At 31.5% G+C, this 23,392-nt stretch overlaps 1 protein-coding gene across 1 annotated transcript in view; it reads left to right on the top strand.

Annotated features, from left to right (window-relative positions):
- The window catches only part of LOC143065315 (dynein heavy chain domain-containing protein 1-like), a 106,664-nt gene extending 86,368 nt beyond the window's left edge, over nucleotides 1-20,296 (top strand). The window contains exons 85-99 of the mRNA XM_076238822.1: nucleotides 979-1,169; nucleotides 1,557-1,742; nucleotides 2,423-2,607; nucleotides 3,056-3,368; nucleotides 3,673-3,917; nucleotides 4,615-4,716; nucleotides 4,974-5,072; nucleotides 5,456-5,624; nucleotides 6,421-6,635; nucleotides 6,874-7,054; nucleotides 8,301-8,425; nucleotides 8,859-9,146; nucleotides 9,893-10,062; nucleotides 10,252-10,807; nucleotides 19,305-20,296. Coding sequence (XP_076094937.1) covers nucleotides 979-1,169; nucleotides 1,557-1,742; nucleotides 2,423-2,607; nucleotides 3,056-3,368; nucleotides 3,673-3,917; nucleotides 4,615-4,716; nucleotides 4,974-5,072; nucleotides 5,456-5,624; nucleotides 6,421-6,635; nucleotides 6,874-7,054; nucleotides 8,301-8,425; nucleotides 8,859-9,146; nucleotides 9,893-10,062; nucleotides 10,252-10,807; nucleotides 19,305-19,667 — 3,388 coding nt within the window. The 3' untranslated portion in view covers nucleotides 19,668-20,296. The remainder of the gene's footprint in view (nucleotides 1-978; nucleotides 1,170-1,556; nucleotides 1,743-2,422; nucleotides 2,608-3,055; nucleotides 3,369-3,672; nucleotides 3,918-4,614; nucleotides 4,717-4,973; nucleotides 5,073-5,455; nucleotides 5,625-6,420; nucleotides 6,636-6,873; nucleotides 7,055-8,300; nucleotides 8,426-8,858; nucleotides 9,147-9,892; nucleotides 10,063-10,251; nucleotides 10,808-19,304) is intronic.
- Nucleotides 20,297-23,392: the final 3,096 nt, after the last annotated feature.

Below are 23,392 nucleotides of genomic sequence, written 5' to 3'. Positions count from 1 at the left end.
TTTTAGGAATATTTCATTATTATTGGGGATTTATTTCTGTTGGTTGATTTTCAAGAAGTGAAAAAGTTAAATAACCTATCTATTTGTTCTAAAATTATGTCACTAAAAGTGTGTAAATTGTTGATTACCCCATCCCCTGAATTCCAGATTATTTTAGAAACAATTATTTTTTTTAAATTCATAAATGAGACAGAAGTTGATGAAGTATGAGAATAACATAATAGATTAAATAAGTTTGCAGATTAAATACAATTTGAAAAGTTATGTATTTCAGAGATGACAGTGTTAGAGTTCATTTTCAATCAGACGAGTCGTAAGTCAGCTGATCGCTCTCTTTCTTGTAGTAGGATTATAATTCAGTAGTTTTCAGCTAATCAAATTTAATATTTATAAGAAGCAATGCAGCAATATACTGCATCTACCTTCAGAAATCTGTTTTGAATGATTATTTCTTGTTAAAGGCTTCTTAAATCATTAGCATGTTTACTTATCACTCACTCTCATTGAAACTCAGTCAGTTTACCATTCATCTTTTTATTAACCTGATATTTTCTCATGTGACTTGTCTTGATGTGTAAACTTAATTAGTGTGATTGTCTTTAGTTGGCTGGTTTACCTTCAAAGATGTACAAGTAGCTAATATTTTGTAGTCATTAATTATGCTATATAAAAAGCATCTGTAGTTAAAAAAAAATGTAAACTTATATTCTGACGCTCACTGGCAAAGTTGACTGTAGGCCCCTCTTTTTTCATTCTTCTTATGTCTCTTTTTGGTCTTAAAGCTCCAAATGTATTAAAGAAATTTTTAATCCTTGTCTGGTAATTTTTAGCTTTTGAGAGTTCCTGATGATGGTAAATCCAGAAATGCATTTCTGATTCACTAATTTTATGAAGCATTATTTTAGTATTACTCCTCCAAGCATTTTCTCTGGCATTACCCACTTGATTTGACAAAAGTTTGATTTATTATGATTGCAGCACAATGGGAAGACATTCTCGTAACACATGGAACAGTGAGGAACTTCGACCTGTGACCTCTGTTACTAATAGTTGGGAAAACTTCAGTCTCCATACAGAACAGAACTTAGATCGCCCGGACAGTAATTTGTGGATAATAGAAGCTGATGATCCCTCACTGGACAGTAAACTTATAAATGCCATTGTACATGGTGAGTAGAGATAATAGAAGCTGATGATCCCTCACTGGACAGTAAACTTATAAATGCCATTGTACATGGTCAGTAGAGATTTTTTATGTCACAGAACTCAACTTTTGTTTTTGACATCTTAAAAAGTACAGCAGTTACTCCTGGTCAAAATAAAACAATGACCATATTTTCAACTAAAGTACTTTTTGCAGTATTTTATTTATTTTGTGTATAAATTTACATACATTTGTTATACAACATGAATTGTATATATTTGATCCTATAAGCTGTTAGAATGTCAATCATAATGCTAACAAAACTAATATGACAAAAAAAAAAAGAACCAGAAATATAAAGAGAAAGTCTTAATACATTATAATAGAATTCATTCGTATTTGTTGTTTATAGGTATAACAATTCTGATTACACATATTGAGAGGAAATCCTTAGATCCAGTATTTAGAGGACTATTGCTGAAGCATTTCTTTGTTGACAAAGAAGGAAATAAAATCATCAAAGTTGGAACATATGAGTTCAGATATCATCCAAACTTCAAACTTTATCTTAGTACATCTGTTCCACTCTTCCTCAAAGGTAAATATAATAGAAAGGGGAGATAACTTATTAGTAATAGTATGTTACAACTGTATTAGTAAATAGGATGTCTTCAACAATCTAGAACTGTAATAAAGTATTCAAATTTTTAGTGAGGAATGTAACTCATTCTGAAGACATCATCTATAGAAAGAAAATTATGTGTTTTATCTTATTGTTACATCATTTTTTTTAAAATTTAGAACATTTGTATGATTCAAATTTTTCAACATTGTTTATAAGGGGAGATAACTTACATTTAGATATTTTATCTTAAAATTCTATCTTGTAATGATCTTTCTATCACACTAAAGTTGTGTTCTTGTTCGTGTATAATTTATTCAACATTTGACCATTTCGCAAAAACTTGTAGCCTGAAAAAAAAGGTCTATAGGCATACTTTATGTTATAGTTTTAAAAAAGCATTATATGAATCACATTTTTCTCAAATTAGCACAAAAAAAATGTTTGTAATTTAGTAAGACTACCTTAAACCAAGGATTTGTATAGAAAGATCTATACAAATCCTTGCTTAAACATACACTCCAATTGTATAAAAAACTGTATTGTATTTGAATGCTAAAAGTGACCAGTAAAAAATTTCAGTGACAAGAAGAATTTTTCAGTCTCAAAACAGCAGTTAGAATTTCATTAATTACCACATAAATATGATATTGTAGGTGATGGATTGCACAGTATCCCAATACACAGAATGTGTGTAATAAACATGGCCCTCAGTGATGAAGCTATAATGAACCACCTACTCAGTGAAACAATGAAAGTAGAGAAGAAAGAATTTGAGGGACAAAAACGATCCAATGAAAATGACATTATCTTACACAGACAAAGGCTAGCTAAAGAACATGTAAGTTGTTAATTTCTGCCTATGGTTGTAGAAGGCTTATATTTTTCAGATTATTTTAGGGTCAGGTGTGTTGGAGAAGATTGATATAGATCTCTATTGTGTTCTTTATTGTTGTACTTTCAAAGTGAAATGTTCATGTATGGTAAATTTTGTGGTGAATTGCCATTAGCAAACAAGGCAAAAAACAAATCCTAGATATTTACTATTTGGAAATTTATAGTTTTGTTATCCTTTTTGTCTTAAAAATTGAAATCTTTACAAGAACAGTTTTTCTTTTTTTATAAATTATGTGTCCCACAACATGCACAAGGTAACTGTCAAACATCTTGCCATATAAAAAGAAGATGTGGTATGATTGTCAATGAAACAACTGTCCACAAGAAACCAAAAGACACATCATACTTGCTATATATTTAAATATAGATATCATGCTCTATTTTCTATACAGGAACTGATTCGAGAGAAGACCTTAAACTTAGATGGACCACTGCTGGAAGATCAGACCATGCTAAATTCTCTGCTAGCTTGCCATGAGGAAATTCATAAGAACAAGCAAATACTAGAAGAAACTCGTTTCATGGGAGACCACTTGGAGGAGAAATTTGCACACTATCGTATAATGATCACACACATAACTGTTTTATACAACATGATAAAGAAGATGTGTGTGCTACATCCTTATTATTATCTACCATTCAGTACATTTGTGGAGATATTTAGTTGTGTGATGAAAAGTAGGGACAGGGGCAAGGGAAGTGTGGGTAAGTAAACTATAACCTTTGACCCTGAAATTATTTTGCATTTTATATGATAACTAGAGATATTGTAATTATTGGTCTGCATTATCAAAAAAAACAAATATATTTTAAATACATAATTTTTATGCAGATTAAGATTGTTTTTTATTGGTAAACTCTATTTTTTTCGAAACATTGCTTCTATTTATCATTTACTACTGCTATAACAAGATTTTCAGATTCTGCACTACGTAGAAACCATTGTATAATTATCAGTACTATATTGGTCAAAATTATGTCACATTTGTAATATTGTTTTGTAACACAGGAGCACCTCAAGCCAGAGCACAAGAGTTAGCAGATGCTTCATCGGCAGCCATCTTTAAATATGTCTCTATGATGATGTTTGAACAGCACTATCAATTGCTTCAGTTACTGGTTTCCATGGAAAGGTTAAGAATGTCTGGGAAAGCCACAACCAAGGAATTAAGCTTGTTTATTAATAATTTTGATAAACAAGGAATAGATGAGCTATCTTTGATGGATAGTAAACCAGGCTGGATGGCAGGACAGGTAGGGATTCATGCACAAGTATAGAAGTATGAGGGTTTAAATTTTATAATGAAATGATGTTGTTACATCCGGCCTCAGGAGATCATTTTAGTATAACTAACAAACATCTATAAGTGACAAATAATTGCATTTTTCAATTTTTGTGACTATAGTTGGTACATGTGTATTATGAACTATTGGTTTACAATGATATTGTATTTTTTGTTATATTGTAAAAGAAACTCCTATTTTAGTTCAGATAACCTATATTGATATTTTAAATGAGATATAGAAATATTATTTGTTGTTTACCAAAGTTCAGATTTCTTTTGCTGATATCATTAATATAAAGTAAACTGATTTGTTTTCTGTTTTTAATAATATTCATTGTTACTGTATTGCAGATTTTGATAGACTGTTTTACTTACATTAAATTGTTATTACAGATATGGATCGACTGTTAATTTTTCTTACATTAAATTGTTATTACAGATATGGATCGACTGTTAATTTTTCTTACATTAAATTTTATTACAGATATAGACCGATTGTTAATTTTGCTTACATTAAATTTTATTACAGATATGGATCGATTGTTAATTTTGCTTACATTAAATTTTATTACAGATATGGATAGATTGTTAATTTTGCTTACATTAAATTGTTATTACAGATATGGATAGATTGTTAATTTTGCTTACATTAAATTTCATTACAGATATGGATCGATTGTTTAGTGCTAGAACAGCTTCACCATTGTTATCATGGTTTGAGGAAGTCTTTGATACAGAATGGTATACAGTGGCAGGAGTACTTCCAGGTAGGTGATGCTTATCATTTCTTATTACCATGTGCTCTTATTTAATCCTAAGACTTATAACTACCAAAGTTAGATATCACGAAGTTTAACATGAGAAATTATTCATCTACAAAAAAAAAAAATCCTTCTTCATTTGATGAAGAATCTCTATTTTCAAACCATTACTATTTCTGTGTTCTTATGTCAACAGTTTCTTTGTAAACCTTTTATATGTCTTGATTAATGTGAATGTATATGATATTTTACACTGTTTTTAGCATCCCATTGCTATAATGAACCCAGTGCCTGGTATGACTATGCAGGAATTATCAGTATTCCAGAAATGTATTCTGTGGAAAATTTGTGCACCTCAAAGGGTAAATAGTCTATTATTGGTTTTCACATATTTATATGAAGTTTTTGTATCACTTTAGGTAAAATCAAGATTTTAAGTTCATTTGTTGTGAGCTCAGCAGCTTCTTTGAAAAATGTTATTATGTAATGATAACATAATCCTAGATCGCTAAGTATTTCAATATTAATGGTTTTCACATATTTATGTCAGCACTATTTGGTAGTAGCCTAAAAAAGTTGTTTGTCAATTTAACAAAGACTATTGAAGACATTAACTTTCCCAAATGACAAAAACTTTAATATATAAAACAGTTGACACAGATTCAGACTTAGAACTTTGCTCATAATGAGCCTTGTAAGCCAGAGATTGTGACATTAATATATACTTTACTATGTTTTCTTACAGCTGTGTGAGTTAGCAAGCGCCATGACCCTATATGAGATGGGTAGTGTACGAAGTTTACCAGACAATTACAACATAAGAGATGTCTATGCGTACACTAACAATACTACACCAGTCGTGTTTATGATGCCAAATACATCACATGATAAAGGATCATCATCTGCCACAAAAGGTCAGTATATAGGTTGTTTACTCACAAGATTTATTGTTCTCATCTATAATACCTTTAAATATTCTTTGCTCATTGGGTTTTTCCAACCAACTAGACTAAACATTTACTAAAAGCTGGCCAATGGTCTTGCATTTTTGTTTTAATTTCTTTACTTAACCCCTTTTCCATTGTTAAAGATGATATGCCTAACAAACAATGACGAAGCAGGGAAATAGGACCATAATACAGATTTGAAGAAATCATGATTGTACTGTATCAAATGATGATGTTGTTTAAATAGGTGTTCAGAACAAGGTTGCAAAACTCAAGAATAAGTTTCATTTGTCTAAAAAAGTGATTATTTTAGACTTATCACTGGATTTGTACTAATATGAGCAACATACAGGTGCATCATATTGAGCAGGATCTGTATGAATCTGAGATCACCAGTCGTTTCGGGTGGGGTTCATGAATCTGAGATCACCAGTGGTTTTTGGTGGGGTTCATGTTGCTCTTTATTTTACTATGATGTGTTTATACTGTGTGTATCTTTAGGTCGTTTTGGCAGTTTGTTTTTTAGTTTTAATGTTCCTGTTCCCTCTCTTTTATAACTTGTTTTAAAGTAAAAAATAATTTAGAAGAAACAAAAGCTCTAGAAAAAATAAAGGTTAAACATTTGGCAGTTAGATTATTAAAATTCTGTTTTCAATTCCTTGTGGGTAAATAATGATATGCAGAGGTATATCATACTCATTTGGTAATTGTCTTTTGATATACTACAATTATTCCAGGTCTTTTTATATTATAATTATTTCAGGCTATTCTTATGTTAGTCCCACTCATGAGGTGAAGAGGTTAGCTAAGGAAATTGGTATGGAAGGTAAAGTAAGAGTAATGAACTTCGGGGTACCAGGTCAGATGTGTGAAGTGAGACATGCATTAGAGGATTGTATACAGAATGGATACTGGTTACTTTTACAGAATTATCATCTAGCTGAGGAACCAGAGCAAGAATTTTATATTTTGCTGAAGGTAAATATATTTAAAAATAAATGATTAATTGAACAAATCTCTCTCAGATTATTCATATTTTGATTGACTGTATAGAATGTAAATTCACTGAAAAATTAAAATATCCAAAAATGAAATTTGCAGACCACTTTGTGATTTAGGAATTTCAGAAACTGAAATTTTCTCCAATCACATTTTTTTCCAGCTATTTTAAATCTTTGTGTAGTATATATTATCCCTGTAACTTTACTTTTAACAGGATATTATATACAGTAAATGGATAAAACAAGAGAGAAAGAGACAGAAAACAGATATATCTGATGATGTAAATAGCTTGGTTACTTTCTCTAAAACTGGAGATGAAGACAATGAGTTACACATCCACAATACATTTAGATTGTGGATCACTACACAGGCAGACAGTGGTAGACTCATTCCAGGTAAAAATTACACATCCACAATACATTTAGATTTTGGATTACTACACAGGCAGACAGTGGTAGACTTATTCCAGGTAAAAATTACACATCCACAATACATTTAGATTTTGGATTACTACACAGGCAGACAGTGGTAGACTCATTCCAGGTAAAAATTACACATCCACAATATATTTAGATTGTGGATTACTACACAGGCAGACAGTGGTAGACTCATTCCAGGTAAAAATTACACATCCACAATACATTTAGATAGTGGATTACTACACAGGCAGACAGTGGTAGACTCATTCCAGGTAAAAATTACACATCCACAATGCATTTAGATTGTGAATTACTACACAGGCAGACAGTGGTAGACTCATTCCAGGTAAAAATTACACATCCACAATACATTTAGATTGTGGATTATTACACAGGCAGACAGTGGTAGACTCATTCCAGGTAAAAATTACACATTCACAATACATTTAGGTTGTGGATTACTACACAGGCAGACAGTTGTAGACTCATTCCAAGTAGGAACACCTTATCCGCAACATATCCACAATACATTCAGATTGTGTTTATTGCCCTTAATATGTATGAGATATTTTTCACTAGACATTTTGTTAATGCTAATTTATCAATCAGTCAAATAGATTGTGGATTATACTAATCTGCACAAAGCATATGACTAATATTAGGACTTCACTAAAACCAGACAATAGAGGAGGAGGCATGATGATGTTATCATAGTTAGGAAACAAAAATTGATTTGAGCACAGGCTTTACCCAAAAATTTTAAACACACATTAACATCTTAATTAACAAAACAAAATGCAGCTGTGGCTCATGTTTTAATATTAATAACAAGATCTCAAAATAAGGCTATTATAGCAGGTTTTTAAACTTTATAGCAAATTTAAAATCAAAAGTAGCTTAATATATTAAAATCAGTCTAATGTCTTATAAACATCTGAATGAGTTTTTTTTTTATAAGAGTGATATTTTCTCCGTTACAAGTTATTTCACAAATTTTATTCTCTCTCATGAATGCCAATATTTGGATTTTTAGGAGAACATAATTTTTACGGACACATTATAATTTTGATAGATGTGAGTCCTGTTTGAGCTTTATAAGACAATTGTGTGTTCTAAATATTTATGCTCTCTAGTCTGTTCACTGTGGAACAATGATATCTTACGCCAAAAAACATTATTTGTTTTAACTATCACTATAATGTCTTTTTAATATGAATTGCAGGTGTTCTTGTACAGTATGGTATCAAAGTGACATGTGAGAAGACTGGTAACTTTAAATCTACCATGCAGAAATCATACAGGAGTGTGGCATTCCTTCTACAGAACTGGAAACATATTAATGACAGTGTAAGTTTTTCAACTTTACTTTATAACTAATATAGGACAATGCTGTGATTTCCAATTAGTTAGCCAGCATGATGTAAAACTGTGAGTCAAAGAATTCAACTTTATTTATGACTAATATAGGACAATGCTGTTGATTAAAAATTACTTCATTCCATGCCCTTTGTTTTCTTAATAATTAATATTACCAATAATTGATAGGTTCCAGGTCGCAGGTTCAAACAGAAAGATTTTGAAAGCAGAGAAAACTGTGCATCTTATAATCAACATAACTTTATCAGATGACAATACCAATACAAAAAATCCAGGCTAAAATAAGGCTTACACATAGTTATATACTTTAATTCAGTCATACCTGCGATATCATGGGTGTGTTCTAGTTTATATTTGTTAAAATGAAAGTTCTTAACTTAATATTTGTTTTAATCTGTTACAGGTTTCTGGGAAGCAAAACAAAATAATGCCTTTGGCTTTGCTCCATTCTCTCTTGTTACAACAAAGTTTCTATGGTCGTAATGCATTTATCAATGACCACCATTGGACTTTGAGTGACATGGCCATGGCTGTTGATGTTTTTAAGAAAGTGGTGTCAAAGTCTACATCGACAGAAAAAATAATGGACATGGTGGCTAAAGCTTACTCTGACCATTGCACTGATAGTACTGATGCTAAGGTTGTCCAGTCCTTGGTCAGTATACTGGTTCAGTATGCCACTGGCAAACAGGTTAGTCAGTTTAACTTACTCAAAGTTACACTTTCAAACAATTTGACAACAGCTGTAATGCCATTATTTGAACGATTATTACATAGAAAGAGGTCAATTTGGATATTGTGGAGCTATATAAGTAAATAATGATTTGTCTTTGGTAACAATCTTGGTAGTATCTGAAGATATGTTATTTCTATGCCCCACCTTCGATAGTAGAGGGGCATTATTATGTTTTCTGGTCTGTGCCTCCGTTCGTTCGTCCGTGCATCCGTTCAGGTTAAATTTTTGGTCAAGGTGGTTTTTGATGAAGTTGAAGTCACATCAACTTGAAACTTAGCACACATGTTCCCTATGATATGATCTTTCTAATTTTAATTTCAAATTAAAGTTTTGACCCCAATTTCACGGTCCACTGAACATGGAAAATTATAGTGCGAGTGGGGCATCCATGTACAATGGACACATTCTTGTTCATAAATATAAAATGATATTGGCATAAAATGTTCGTGTTACTGTGGATTCATTATTATTCGTTGGATACCAATTTTCATGGATTTGTGGGTACAGGTGAAACACAAAATTGAATGTTCAACGATTGACATATTTTCTTTAGGCTTTTATGCAGACTTAGGCAAAACCACGAAATTAAATATCCACAAGTATTTTTTCAAGTTTTCCTTAATCCACAAAAATTGGTATCCACGAAAAAAACTGAATCCACAGTAGTTGGTTAGACATTTATAAATTTATTGATATTTCAGATCCCAGAGAAAAAGTCCAATGACATTGTTGGCTTACTGAGTACATTACTGATGGAATCCCCAGAGAACTTCACTCTAAAGAAAGCTGTTGACTCACTGGAGGAACTGACAGCCAAGAACTATGGTCTCCCTGAAACAGCTGATAAAGATGTCATGTATACTCACAGCAGGTTAGTGGTTTACAAAGCTTCACATTCACCACCACATTTGATGTAAGCAGATTTTAAATGAAAATTACAGTACATTAAGTATAAAAATAGTTACAAGTTCATCACCATGAAACAAATAGTTGATAAATAGAGTTACACTTCTTTCAATCAGTTAGCTTTCATAAAAATGTTTTGTTTTTTTATTTTCAGGGTACTAATAAAGGATATGATCCAAGTGATTGGAGCTCCTGAGTTATTACTACGTGTGAACACGGCCATTAGTTATCGTGAAGTATCTGTTGACAGTATATTACCAAGTCTAATATCTACTTTACAGAAATGTTCTGTATTACCAGAGACAAACAAAAATCAAATGTATCCTATTGATGTCTTTACTCATTATGAAGTGGAGGGATATAAAACTATAATTCAGACTGTTCAATCAGATTTGTTGTTACTTCAGCGGAGGTCAAAAGGTGAAATAATTACACCATCACATTATGATGATGTCATTCACTCAATGAACAGAGATAGAGTACCACAGTTGTGGCTAACTCAAACTTTCCCATCATGCAGTAGTCTGACTAAATGGATAAAAGAACTTCCTGTGAAGATCCAAATCATGTCTGCTTTAGTGAATGATCCCTCTCCTGTTGCTTACAATCTCTCCATGTTTCTCAGGCCTGACAGATTTATAGAGGCAATCAAGCAGACCTTTGCCAGAAAACATTTTGTTGATATCAACTCAGTAGAGTTTGAATTGCAGGTAAGAATTATTCAGCTTAAAAACACAAGAAGCATACCTGGTTATCTATTGATAAAAAGAAATCTGATCATACTCCTACAAAGGTTTCTGACTAAAATTTGATTTTTAAAGAGCTGTTATTTTCATTTCAAAATGCACTTTAAAATGCAATTGTTACCAAAAACAACTAATTACTATACGATTGTTTTGTCTTTTTCTATCTTGACTACATATTGATTATTTCATGAAGTAGTTCTGGAGCATGTCAACTACATTTCCTAACTAAAGTAAAGTTTTTTTGAACATATGTGAATATGAAGCAATATCAAAGCAGTCCCTATTGTCAAAAAAAACCGATTATGGTGCCCTATGACTACAATGGAAGGTTTTGAGTCTTTGGACCCTTTCAATTTTCTGCTGAAGAATGTTTATTGTAAGTCAGTTATTAGCTGTGTTTCTGATAAAGGCTTTAACTTTAACAAAAACCATTCATTAATTTATTCTTTCAAATTGAACATCAGTCCTCTATTTACAAGCTCATTGCACTGGATGGTGGTTTTCTGAAATTTCAGAAAAGTACAAACAGTCAGGATTATCCACCCTTGGTTACTTGTCTGCCTGTCAATGCTCCCATTAAACTTTAATATAAAAATTACAAACAATAAAAACTTGAATGGAAAAATTACAAACTATTAGGATTATCCCCCTTGGTAACTTGTCTGCCTGTCAATGCTCCCATTAAACTTTAATATAAAATTACAAACAATAAAAACAAAATGGAAAAATTACAAACTATTAGGATTATCCCCCCTTGGTAATTTGTCTGCCTTTCAATGCTTCCATTAAACTTTGATATAATAATTACAAACAATAAAAACTTGAATGGAAAAATTACAAACTATTAGGATTATCCCTCCTTAGTTTCTTGTCTACCTGTCAACACCGTGTATCATCAGTACACCGGATATAGGTACTAACCAAGCGGGCATGATCGATTTTGACCTTACACTGTAACTTTGTTTTGCTTTATCAATATTCAATGTACATTTCTCAACATTTGAAATTCCTGCTCCAAATAATTTTCGCATGGATTTTTTCCTATTCATAAAACAACTTTGATATTCTAGTAAGAACAATTAACTTGTACATGCGCAAATAGTTGTGAATGTCAACACAAACTTTCAATTTCGATACAGTTGTTGAGACATTTACATGTTTTATCTGAAAGAAACCTAATACAGGGCAAAAGTAATAGTTACCAATCATAAAACTACCTGTGATTACTCATTCCTTGAAACTTTTTTGGTAATAAACGAGTATGAAAATCAAGTTTTTGTGTACGGTGTACAACAACTTAACTATGCACCGTACATAAGGATTTATGTGGTCAGCTAAACACCGTACACAACGCTTCTTTAGGGATAAAATATCGAAAAATAACATATGTATGAAAGATTTCAATGCCAATTATTGAAACAGCTATACTTATTACACACACACATTGACCTTCTATCAGAAAAAGAGTTGCAAGGAATATAGAATTATATCGGATGAGAAGAGAGCCAACTTCTTTGACAAGTATTTGCACATGCTTTTACAATGTTTAAGTAATCCCTCTTATTTTGAGAAAAAAATGAGACATCTCTTATCATCAACCTACGACCAAATCATTTCTTAAAACAGCAATTATGATTAGATTGAAGTACACATTGATATTATGTGAACAAAACAAAAATTGTCGTTACCGTGTAAGATCAAAATCGCTCACATCCGCTTGGTTAGTACCTATATCCGCTGTACGATGATACACAGTGGTCAATGCTCCCATTAAACTTTAATATAAAAATTAAAAACAATAAAAACATGTATGGAAAAATTACAAACTAAGGATTATCCCCCCTTAGTTACTTGTTTGCCTGTCAATGCTCCCATTAAACTTTAATATAAAAATTACAAACAATAAAAACATGAATGGAAAAATTACAAACTATTAGGATTATCCCCCCTTGGTTACTTGTTTGCCAGTCAACGCTCCCATTAAACTTTAATATAAAAATTACAAATAATTACAACTTGAATGGAAAAATTACAAACTATTAGGATTATCCACCCTTGGTTACTTGTCTTCCTGTCAATGCTCCCATTAAACTTTAATATAACAAGGTGCTCCGCAGGGCGCAGCTTTATATGACCACAGAAATCAAATCCTGAACAGTTGGGGCAAGTATGGACATAACATTCAAGCTTGATACAGCTCTGAATTTGCATTGCGATTATTTTTGACATAATATGAGTTTCTGACACAAAACAAATGTCAAGATCTTACAAATCTATTGCGCAATATTGTGCAATGAAAGATTTCTTCATTTAACTTTTCAAAAAATTTAGAATTTGAGAAATTTGAAAAAAAAAATTGAAAACAACTACTACCACCCCCTTTTTTTTGCAATTAGTCCAAAACCTGACATTTCTTTATACATAATATACAAGTAGTGTAAGGGAGGTAAATCTGAACTACCCAACATTGTATGTTAAATGTTTTAGAATTAGACATGTACCTCCCTTACACTGTCTTAATTGTCCAATGACTAGAAATACCTAGTTTTTCCCCTTTTTTGCCCCTAATTCCGAAACATTTTGAGCCATAACCCCCCAAAGTCAATACTAACCATCCCTTCATGGTATGGAAACTTGTGGTTTAATTTCAGAGAGATTCATACACTTAAACATAAGTTATTTTTTGAAAACTACAAAAATAATTATTTTGGTCCCCCTTTTTGGTCCCTAATTATTGTCTGTAAACTAGATAAATTCTTCTTTTTGGCCCTTTTTTGGCCCCTTATTCATACATATTCGGAAACATTAACCCCAAACTGATTCCCAGCCTTCCCTGTGTTATATGGAACCTTGTGGTACAATGTCACAGAGATTCATACAGTTACACACAAGTTATTGTCTTGAAACTAGAAAAATGCGTTTTTTACCCTTAATTCCTAGACTGTTTGCCCAATAACCCCTTAAAATAAATCCTAACCTTCTACTTATGGTATTAAACATTGTGGTACAATATCAGAACAATTGAATACTAATACACAACTTTTTGTCCTGAAACTAGATAAATGCTGTTTTTGGCCCCTTTGGGCCCCTAATTCCTAAACCTTTGGGAACATAACCCCCAAAATCAATCCCAAGCTTCCTTTTGTGGTTATAAACATTTTGTTAAAATTTTATTGATTTCTTTTTACTTATTCAAAAGTTATTATCCGGAAACAATCCGTCTTCGGACGACACTGATGATGACGCAGACTACGACGATGTGATACCAATATATGACCAAAAAATTTTTAATTTTTGCGGTCGTATAAAAAAATTACAAACATTAAAAACTTGGTTACTTGCCTTTCTGTCTGAATGCTCCCATTAAACTTTTTTGAACAAAAAAAATACAAACAATAAGAATTATCTCCCATTGGCTTTATGTCTGCTTATCAATGCTCCCATCAAACCTTACACTCACTCATATATATACATATATTTCACTATTTTTTTCATTACAAAACTTTAAATATTAATGATATGATATGATTATGATATCTGAATATCACAATATAAGAAAAGAAGATGTGGTATGATTGCCAATGAGATAACTCTCCACAATAGACCAAAATGACACAGAAATTAACAACTTTAGGTCACCATAAGGCCTTCAACAATGAGCAAAGCCCATACCACATAGTCAGCTATAGAAGCTGTGAAATAACAATGAAAAACAATTCAAACAAAAAAACTAACAGCCTTATTGATTTTTGTTTGTTTTTTTTTGCAAAAAATCACTTGAATGTAACGTCACCATAGTCACATTTCGCAAAATAACTACATTGTATAGGGAAAATACACTTCTGAAAAAAATTATTCTGATTAAAATTATAATTAATAATGATTCAAACTAGTTTTTTCTTTGAAATATTAAACATAAAAAAATGCCCAAAAATGCAGAAATTATAGCTTATACTTATCCCTCTCTTCCCTATATGACTGATACTTCCCAGGAATAGGATAGATAATAGACATGAAGTGTTTGTTTGTGTAATCAAAATGGTATTTTATTATAAAAAAGAAGTGTTCAGTTTGGATTGACATAAAGATTTTACCTCTTTCCAATATTTTGATAACATGATTAGAGAAAATATCTAGAAACAATTAGTCAAAGAAAATGATTATACTTGGATTATTAACCAAGCTTACTTCCCTCCCCTACAGTAAATAGAAATTATTGTGTAATTCAATTATTGTCGTAATGTCAGAACTGTTAGATGTTTTAGAAATGATTGGATTCTTTACTGCATGTAGTCAGTAAGAATAACTTCAAGCAATTGGATATAATTCTTAGTGGACTATTATTATTTCATTTTCAATTTAAAAAAAAATATTTTGAGTTCTTTTTTTTTTTTAAATAAAAGTAATTTTGATAAGGAGAAAGACACAAAATATATAAATTTCTTTTCAATCTCAGCATTTATTCTTATGCTTTTCAATCATTCCTCCCTGTGTTTCTGATCTATGGTTTTGTGATTATTTAACAATTCTACTGGATGATCTTTAATTAGCCAGTACCAGATCACTACATCACTGCTTGTACAGATTAAAGAAAGAAGATTTATATCTCGGAACACTTTAAACACTTTGAAGTATTTATGTAAAGTCTGTTATTTCAATTAAAATAGATAATTTATATAATAGTGAGAAAAAAAGTTTCAGAATTGTATCTTATTTTAAGAAGCATTTGTTATATCAATTTGCCAGCTCTACTAAAACGTTTATATGTTAATCTTGAAAAGTTCAAAAGATAACATCTTCTCTTATTTCACTTTAATATCATAGTTCTAAATTGCAATTGCACAAAGATTTCATCAATAATTTCTTTAACAAAAAATTTGATTTGATTAAATGAGAACGTATATTTTCTTGATATAACTGTTGCATTGTAAACTGGATTGAAGTATAACTTGGTGACTTATCTTGTAATCAATTTAAATACCTGTAGTCAATGTGTTTAGGTTTGTTTCATAAAATTAGTTTTTATAAAATCCTTCCCTCTCATAACACATTTTAAGGCTGTACAAAAACTACTCCTCATACCTGACTTGTACTCATCATGAAAGAAGCCAGGAAGGACAAGGGCATTCATTGTATGTACCAGTCCTGTTAGCAATTTGATGGAAATTTTTACTTGTATGCTGAATTCAAGATTATTTTTGAAGAAAATTATTCTGGTCTAAGTAGGGTTAATGATTTCAACAATATTGAGTTATCTAAGCACAAATCTATTTGTATGGTCAATCAATTATAAGACTGTTCTATATGGCAGTATTCCTTATGAGAATTTTAGTGGAACAGAATTTTTTATGGGGAAGTTGATGCATTGTTATGAGATATGCTATTAAAAGCTCTTTAATATAACTCCAACTGATAGCCTGCTCTGTGAAGAAATAAATTTATATTTAACTTCGAGAAACGATCTCCTGTAGATCCCCCATGGAGACAGATATGTAGATCATTATCATAGAAACATAAGAAATAATGAAACAAGACAAGATTACAATTGTTGTATTATTTTTGTAAAGGTACATTGTTGTAAGCATCATCATCAATTGTTGGTGAACATTGTCTTGGTATTTCTATAAATTTGTTATAATCATTACAGATTTGTTTAATGATGTTTACATTCAGTACATGCTTTGTCACTTAATTTGTCTGTCAGGAAACAGCAGGAACTTTATCCAGGATACTTCAATGGTTTCATTCTCTGTTCAGATTTTACATAGATGATTTCCCGGTACTACATGTATAACTTAAATAAAGCCTCTTCAGAACTCCATTATAATTGAAATTTAATTTAATTTTAATATTCTTATTAAGTAACAATGAACATTTGAATTTCTAAATCATAAATGATGTTCTTACCAAACAACTAAACTTGGTTGCATTTTTGTCTTTCGACTCACCAGACCTACAAAACCACTGTTGATATAAGAAAATATTCATAAAATTTCATTTTCCATAAAATGTGGATTTTTGTCAAACTGTTGAACTTTATTGTTACCAATTGGTGTCATTTAAAAAAATCTTTTTTTCTGGTTCCAACAAAATTTAAAAAAAAAAAGTATTCTACAAATACCATGCCATATACAGATACCTTAAAGTTAAGTTTTAATAAACATGTTCAAATTATGTTTCCTTAATAAACATACTTATGCTTACCTAGTATATTATTTACAGTAATGAAAATTACTTTTAAAGAATACTTATAAAATAAGGAGATGTGGTCAGATTTGTATAGATGCCAGTGAGACATCCTATGCAACAGAATTAAATGAAGTGGATTTAAACAATTTAAGTTGAACAAATTGAAGATTAATTAACATTAGAATCAATGAAAAGTAATTATCAGATAATGATGTGATACCAGAAAAAAATATTTGCTTGTCCTAACAATAGCTACCATCAGATTATTTACTTCATTTTATCTTCTGTTCCTTGTTCTATTATTAAACCACAAAGAATCTGTTAATCTAATTATTCCCACACAGCATTGATCATAAGTTTTTATTTGTTATGATTACACCAGACAATGTTATAGAACTTTCACTTTACATATTTATAGTGTACTACATAGTGAAGCAACCTGTGTTTTCTATACTGCTTTAGTGATCAAACAATAGGTTTTGTTTGTCTTTACAGTAGTGTCATAGATTTAAATATCAACATGTCATTTGGTATTAATCATTAACTGTGCTTATCAATGGACCAATTGTGAAAAATTGTGAAACAAATTTATTTCTTAACATGGATCAGCTGATGATACATTCTAGGAAAGTCTTAAAGCCTCTAAGCTAAGCATACATCATGTGCAGGCCACAGATGGTTATCTTGATAAAATTTGAAGTCTGTCTGTCTATAATGTAGATATTTAAATGCAACCCATATATTTTTTAACAGACAGCAATACTCCAGTCCTATTTGACATCAAATAACCTCTTCTAAATGTGCTTTTAAAAACCGCCCCCCTCCCCCTTTCTTAAATCCACTTTACCCCATCAATATTCTTTTAAAACATTGTTTATATTTGAAACTTGGGACAAATGAGTATGAATGACTAGAATACAAGCATGACAAATTTAAATGCAAGGATTATTTTTATTATTATGCCCCATTTATGGGCATTATATTTTCTGGTCTGTGACTGTGTGTCCGTTAGTCCGTCCATTAGTTCATCCCTTATTCCGTTCGTCTGTTCGTCCCGGTTCAGGTGAAAGTTTTTGGTCGAGTTTAATAAACATGTTCCCTTTGAAAAGATCTTTCTAATTTTAATCCCAAGTTAGAGATTTTATCCAATTTTCATGGTCCACTGATCATAGAAAATGATAGGGGGGACGGGGCATCCATGTACTTGGGACACATTCTTGTTTCTGAACATTTTATGAGAACACAAGCCAATAGATATTCCTATATAGAATGTGAAGCTTGTCAGATGATGTTTGGCACAAATTCTGTAAGTCCATGACAGTTAACCTTGAACTGTAAAATAGATTCCCATTAATCCACAGTGATTAGACTAGGTACATAATTCCCAACGATAAGAATAGGTACATAACGAGGCAGAAAATTACACAAAACTTACAGCTATACCATACACACTGTAGCCAAAAAACATAGGTATAATGCTTATATCAAATCTATCTAATAAATAGAATAGACACTTTGTAAAGGAGAGAAAACTAAATGACAATTCCAGATAATTGATATATTGTTATGTAGTTATAACCAGAGACATGTATATGAGGCTGTTATATCTAATGTAGTGTCTCCAGGGATGATACACAATTGATGTATAGGAAGAAGTGATGGAAAATTCTTGTTCTGTCAAATGAAAACATAGATTATCACTTTTTATGTTTTTACCATTATTACAAATTTTGAAAAAAAATACTGAAACTGTTTATACATCCTCCTCTAATTCTAAAATTAATTGAGTATCTCTACAAAGTGTGTGGTCTCTTACATGAATGAGAGAAGAAGAATGATATCTGTCATGGGAATGATAATAAAATTGAGAATTGAAATGGGAAAATATAATTGTGAGTTGTGCAAAAAGTAGTATTTTCCCATGACACTCAATTTGTATGTCCTAGCCACAACAGAAATGTATTAAGTTTTTGCATGGGTATGTCTCAAAATTAGTCTCTAACTTCAGTTGCCTCAACCAAATGTTATGAAATTTATACACCATGCTTATAACCACAAAACACAGATCAAGTTCAAATTTGGGTTGTATCATTTTCACTTGAGTTATGTCCCTTTATAATGGTATATGCAAGCAGGGGCATCATCTGTGTTCCAAGGACACATTCTTCATTTAGTTTTTGTTTAACAATTTAGGAATTACTATAAAATATACAACAATGGTAATTATAGTATTAAATCCAAACATCTCAAAAGTATTTTTTGTCTTTTCCAGGTGATGCCAACAGGAATTAAACCTTCTGTACCACCTAAAGATGGGGTATACATCACAGGTTTACGATTGCACAATGCATTATGGGATTCCACACGAGCCATTTTAATGGAAAATGATTCTGAAAATCAACAAGCTCATAGTATGCCTTATATTTGGTTAAAACCAGTTGATGTCAGTTCTCCGTCCAAGTTTACAAGAAAATATGCATTATATGACTGTCCAGTTTACTGCTCTGATGATCCTCGTAGTCATGGTGATAATTATCTGGTAACAAATCTGCCTTTACCAACATTCGATCCAGCAAGTTTTTGGTGCCAGCATAGAGTATTTTTGTCAAGTAGTCTGAGCAGCAATCAGAAATAATGATATTTGTATTAGTTTATAAGTTTGGAAGATTTCAGTATTTTTCACTGCTGTTTATGCAAAATAGAAAAAAAAGAATTGGATTGACTCTGTGATAAGTTCTAAATCTTTATGAAAGGATAAAATGTAAATCTTAAAACAGTTAAAACTTGACCCTCCAGTAAGAGGTGTAAACTGGGTTCCAGTCAGACATTTTGAAGATTTTTTGTAAACCAGCCTTTCTAAATAGAAAACAAAATTGTATGTAATAATTGTGCTTAATGACAAACAATTCCTGCTGAACTGTGATAGCTTTACTTGTTTATAACTTTATAGTCTGATCTTGTAAATTTATGTCTTTTAATACTGCTGAATTTTGTGTTTGTTGAAAACTATCTTTTATTTGTTTATTTATTATTTTTTTATCATTACTTAAAATATTTTACATATTAAGTCGGATACACAATATTTTTTTATATGTAATGTACTGTAATGTGAATTTGATTTTTATTATATATAACCAACATTTTCATTCCAACCTGCTGAACCAAACGTGGTGCCAACTTGTGATATGTTTTTGAGTTATAATATTTACTGGTTATCTGTGATATCAGATGTGTTTTATTTAAGACAATAAAATATGAAAGATATGTTGTATATTTTGCTTTAATATAATAAAATGAAGGAGATGTGACGCCAATGTGATAACTATCCAACAAAGTTCCAAGGACAAGGATGTATATTCTAATGCAACAACGTTTGTAACGTTCATTTTGATTGGATAACGTCACTTTCTTACTTGGCATCAATTGACAATTGATGCTATGGGACGTACACGCAAACGCAGACGGCATATGACAGATTTTAAATACATGTTTTAACGTTGTTTTCTGTCAGTTTCATTAGAATGGAGATAACTATATTGTATTTTAAGCTCCGACAGCATCAATTTGGCATTTGATGGTCGCAAATACCCGTTTACTGTCTCCGCTAACGCGTCGCCAGTAAACTTAATTTGCGACCATGAAATCCCCAATTGATGCCGTCGGAGCTTAAAATACAATACTGTTATCTCCTAAATACTAGTATAGGTCACTCTATGACCTTCAGCATTAAGCAAAACCTATATTGTTTAATAAAAAACTATAGAATATCAAGAAAACCTTAAGAAAAAAAACAGTGGCATAATTTAAGCAAAGACCATTTAACAATCAAACAAAAACAACTGTGGTTAACAATAATCAATTACAGTCATTGGAACACAACCTTCTGGCATGAGACATATAAAGAATGTACAAATGTAGTTGGTATATGAGAATGCTCTTAAACCAGTGACAGTGGGGTAACGATACATAAGAACTAGGTAAATCAGCTAAACAAGAGTGTACACGCTGAAATGTCTCGCCTTCTTTACTAATCATTAATATTATGTTGATAGGCTTTATTACAACTGTAACATAAACTTAACATTAACCAAGAAAATTTATTGTTGACCAATGAACCATGAAAATAAGATCAAGGTCAGATGAACTATGCCAGGCAGACATGTACAGCTAACAATTTTTCCATACAACACAGTTAACCTATTGCCAAGAAAAACAGACCAAAACACAAAACTTATCACTGAGCAATGAACCGTGAAAATGAGGTCACGGTCAAATAAAACCTGTGAGACTGACATATAGATCATAAAACATTTCCATACACCAAATATAGTTGACCTATTGCATATCGTTTTAGAAAAATAGACCAAAACTCAAAACTTAACTTTGACCACTGAATTATAATAATGAGGTCAAGGTCAGATGATACCTGCCAGCTAGACATGTACACCTTACAATCATTCCATACACCAAATACAGTAGACCTATTGCATACAGTATAAGAAAAACAGACCAAAACACAAAAACTTAACTATAACCACTGAACCATCAAAATGAGGTCAAGGTCGTATGACACCTGCCAGTTGGACATGTACACCTTACAGTCCTTCCATACACAGAATATACTAGACCTAATGCTTATAGTATCTGAGATATGGACTTAATAACCAAAACTTAACCTTGTCACAGATTTATGAAATGAGGTCGAGGTCAAGAGAAAACTGTCTGAGGCATGAGGACCTTGCAAGGTACGCACATACCAAATAGAATTATCCTATTACTTATAATAAAAAAGAATTTAACATTACAAAAACACTATTTTTTCAAGTAGTCACTGAACCATGAAAATCTGGACACGTGACTGGCGGAAACTTCGTAACATTAGGCATCTATATACAAAGTATGAAGCATCCAGGTCTTCCACCTTCTAAAATGTAAAGATTTTAAAAAGCAAGTTGTCGCCTGATGACTATTCCTATGTCAAGCTTTCTGCAACAAAAGTGGCACGCTCGACAGTAACTGTTTTTTGCATAATCAAGTCATGTCATATTCTTCATTTCCATTCTCAATTTTATCTGTGAAATTTGTGAAATTGAGTAGTTTTTTTAAGTTAATTCTCACTGTTGTGATCAAATTTAGGATGATGCATTTATAATGGTATACATTTCCTGGTGCTCCATTTGTAGCATACTCTTAGCCAGGGGGTTAGAACTGACACACCAGCATCAAAGTTCATCTTTGGTTTTAGATCAGGTTTGTGTGGCTCTATTTGCAGGATTTATTGTGAAATTGAAATGTTCTTACACTTTACAATCAGTTATTTCTCTCAAATTGGTGACTCTATAATGTCTTTTACCTTTTTCTTTGTTCAATTCAATTCAATTTTTGTCTTCCCCATTTACTATAGGTATTGTATTTAGTGATTAGAACCATTGCAAGATGCACAAGAGAGAATTCTGAAGAACCGCATTATTCAATTAAGAATTCAGCTGGCATTGACCTAAATTTTATTGTTCATTTAAGAACATTTTCGGTTCATGTCACCCTTTTCATTTACTGGAAGTCAGTTACATTTTGTCTATAGATTCAATTGCAAAAGGTTTGAAAGTCATGAATGGGTTGAATTGACCTGGACCCAACTATAATGGCCCATTTATCAATTTATATCATTCTTTATACCTTGGACCCAACTATAATGGCCCATTTATCAATTTATATCGTTCTTCATATTCAATCAGTTTCTCAACAACACTGAAGGTAATCAATCTTAAATTTGTTTTGTACTCAAATTTAAAAGCTATGTTGTGAAGTGCAAGGTGCACTCATTTGACATCTGACATTTACCTCATTTTTGTTGGATGCATGTAGCTGTAGGGAAACCTTGAACTGTTTGACTTTCAATCTTAAATTCATTGACAATCAGTAAAGCATGTCAAATATTCATAGTTAAAGACTTCATGAAATAGTTGATATAAAGTTCATTTGCAATGGAAAACCCTCTGAAATTATACCCAGTGTATTTTGCCACTTCCAATGCCAAGGCAGCAACTTGTTTTACGTGTCATTTCAGGGCCTTTTATAGCAGCCTTTGATATGGGATTTCCTCATTGTTCAAGGCCATACAGTGAGATTTGGTCTTTTGTGAAGAGTAATCTCTTTGGCAATCACACCACATATTTTTTATATTTACCACAAAACAGTCTTGACTGGTCAATTTTATATTTTACAAGCTTCTAGTCACAGGTCTAACTGATGCAAGTTTATTCAAGTTTATTAAACTATGCTGTGTGATTCATGCTGAAATAATGTACATGTTTTCTTACATTTTTTTTCCAATACAGCTGGAGGTCAATCCTACCTAAT

The sequence above is a fragment of the Mytilus galloprovincialis genome, chromosome 2, assembly GCF_965363235.1.
Source record: "Mytilus galloprovincialis chromosome 2, xbMytGall1.hap1.1, whole genome shotgun sequence".
NCBI lineage: Eukaryota > Metazoa > Mollusca > Bivalvia > Mytilida > Mytilidae > Mytilus > Mytilus galloprovincialis.
This window is presented reverse-complemented; position numbering and strand designations above follow the sequence as displayed.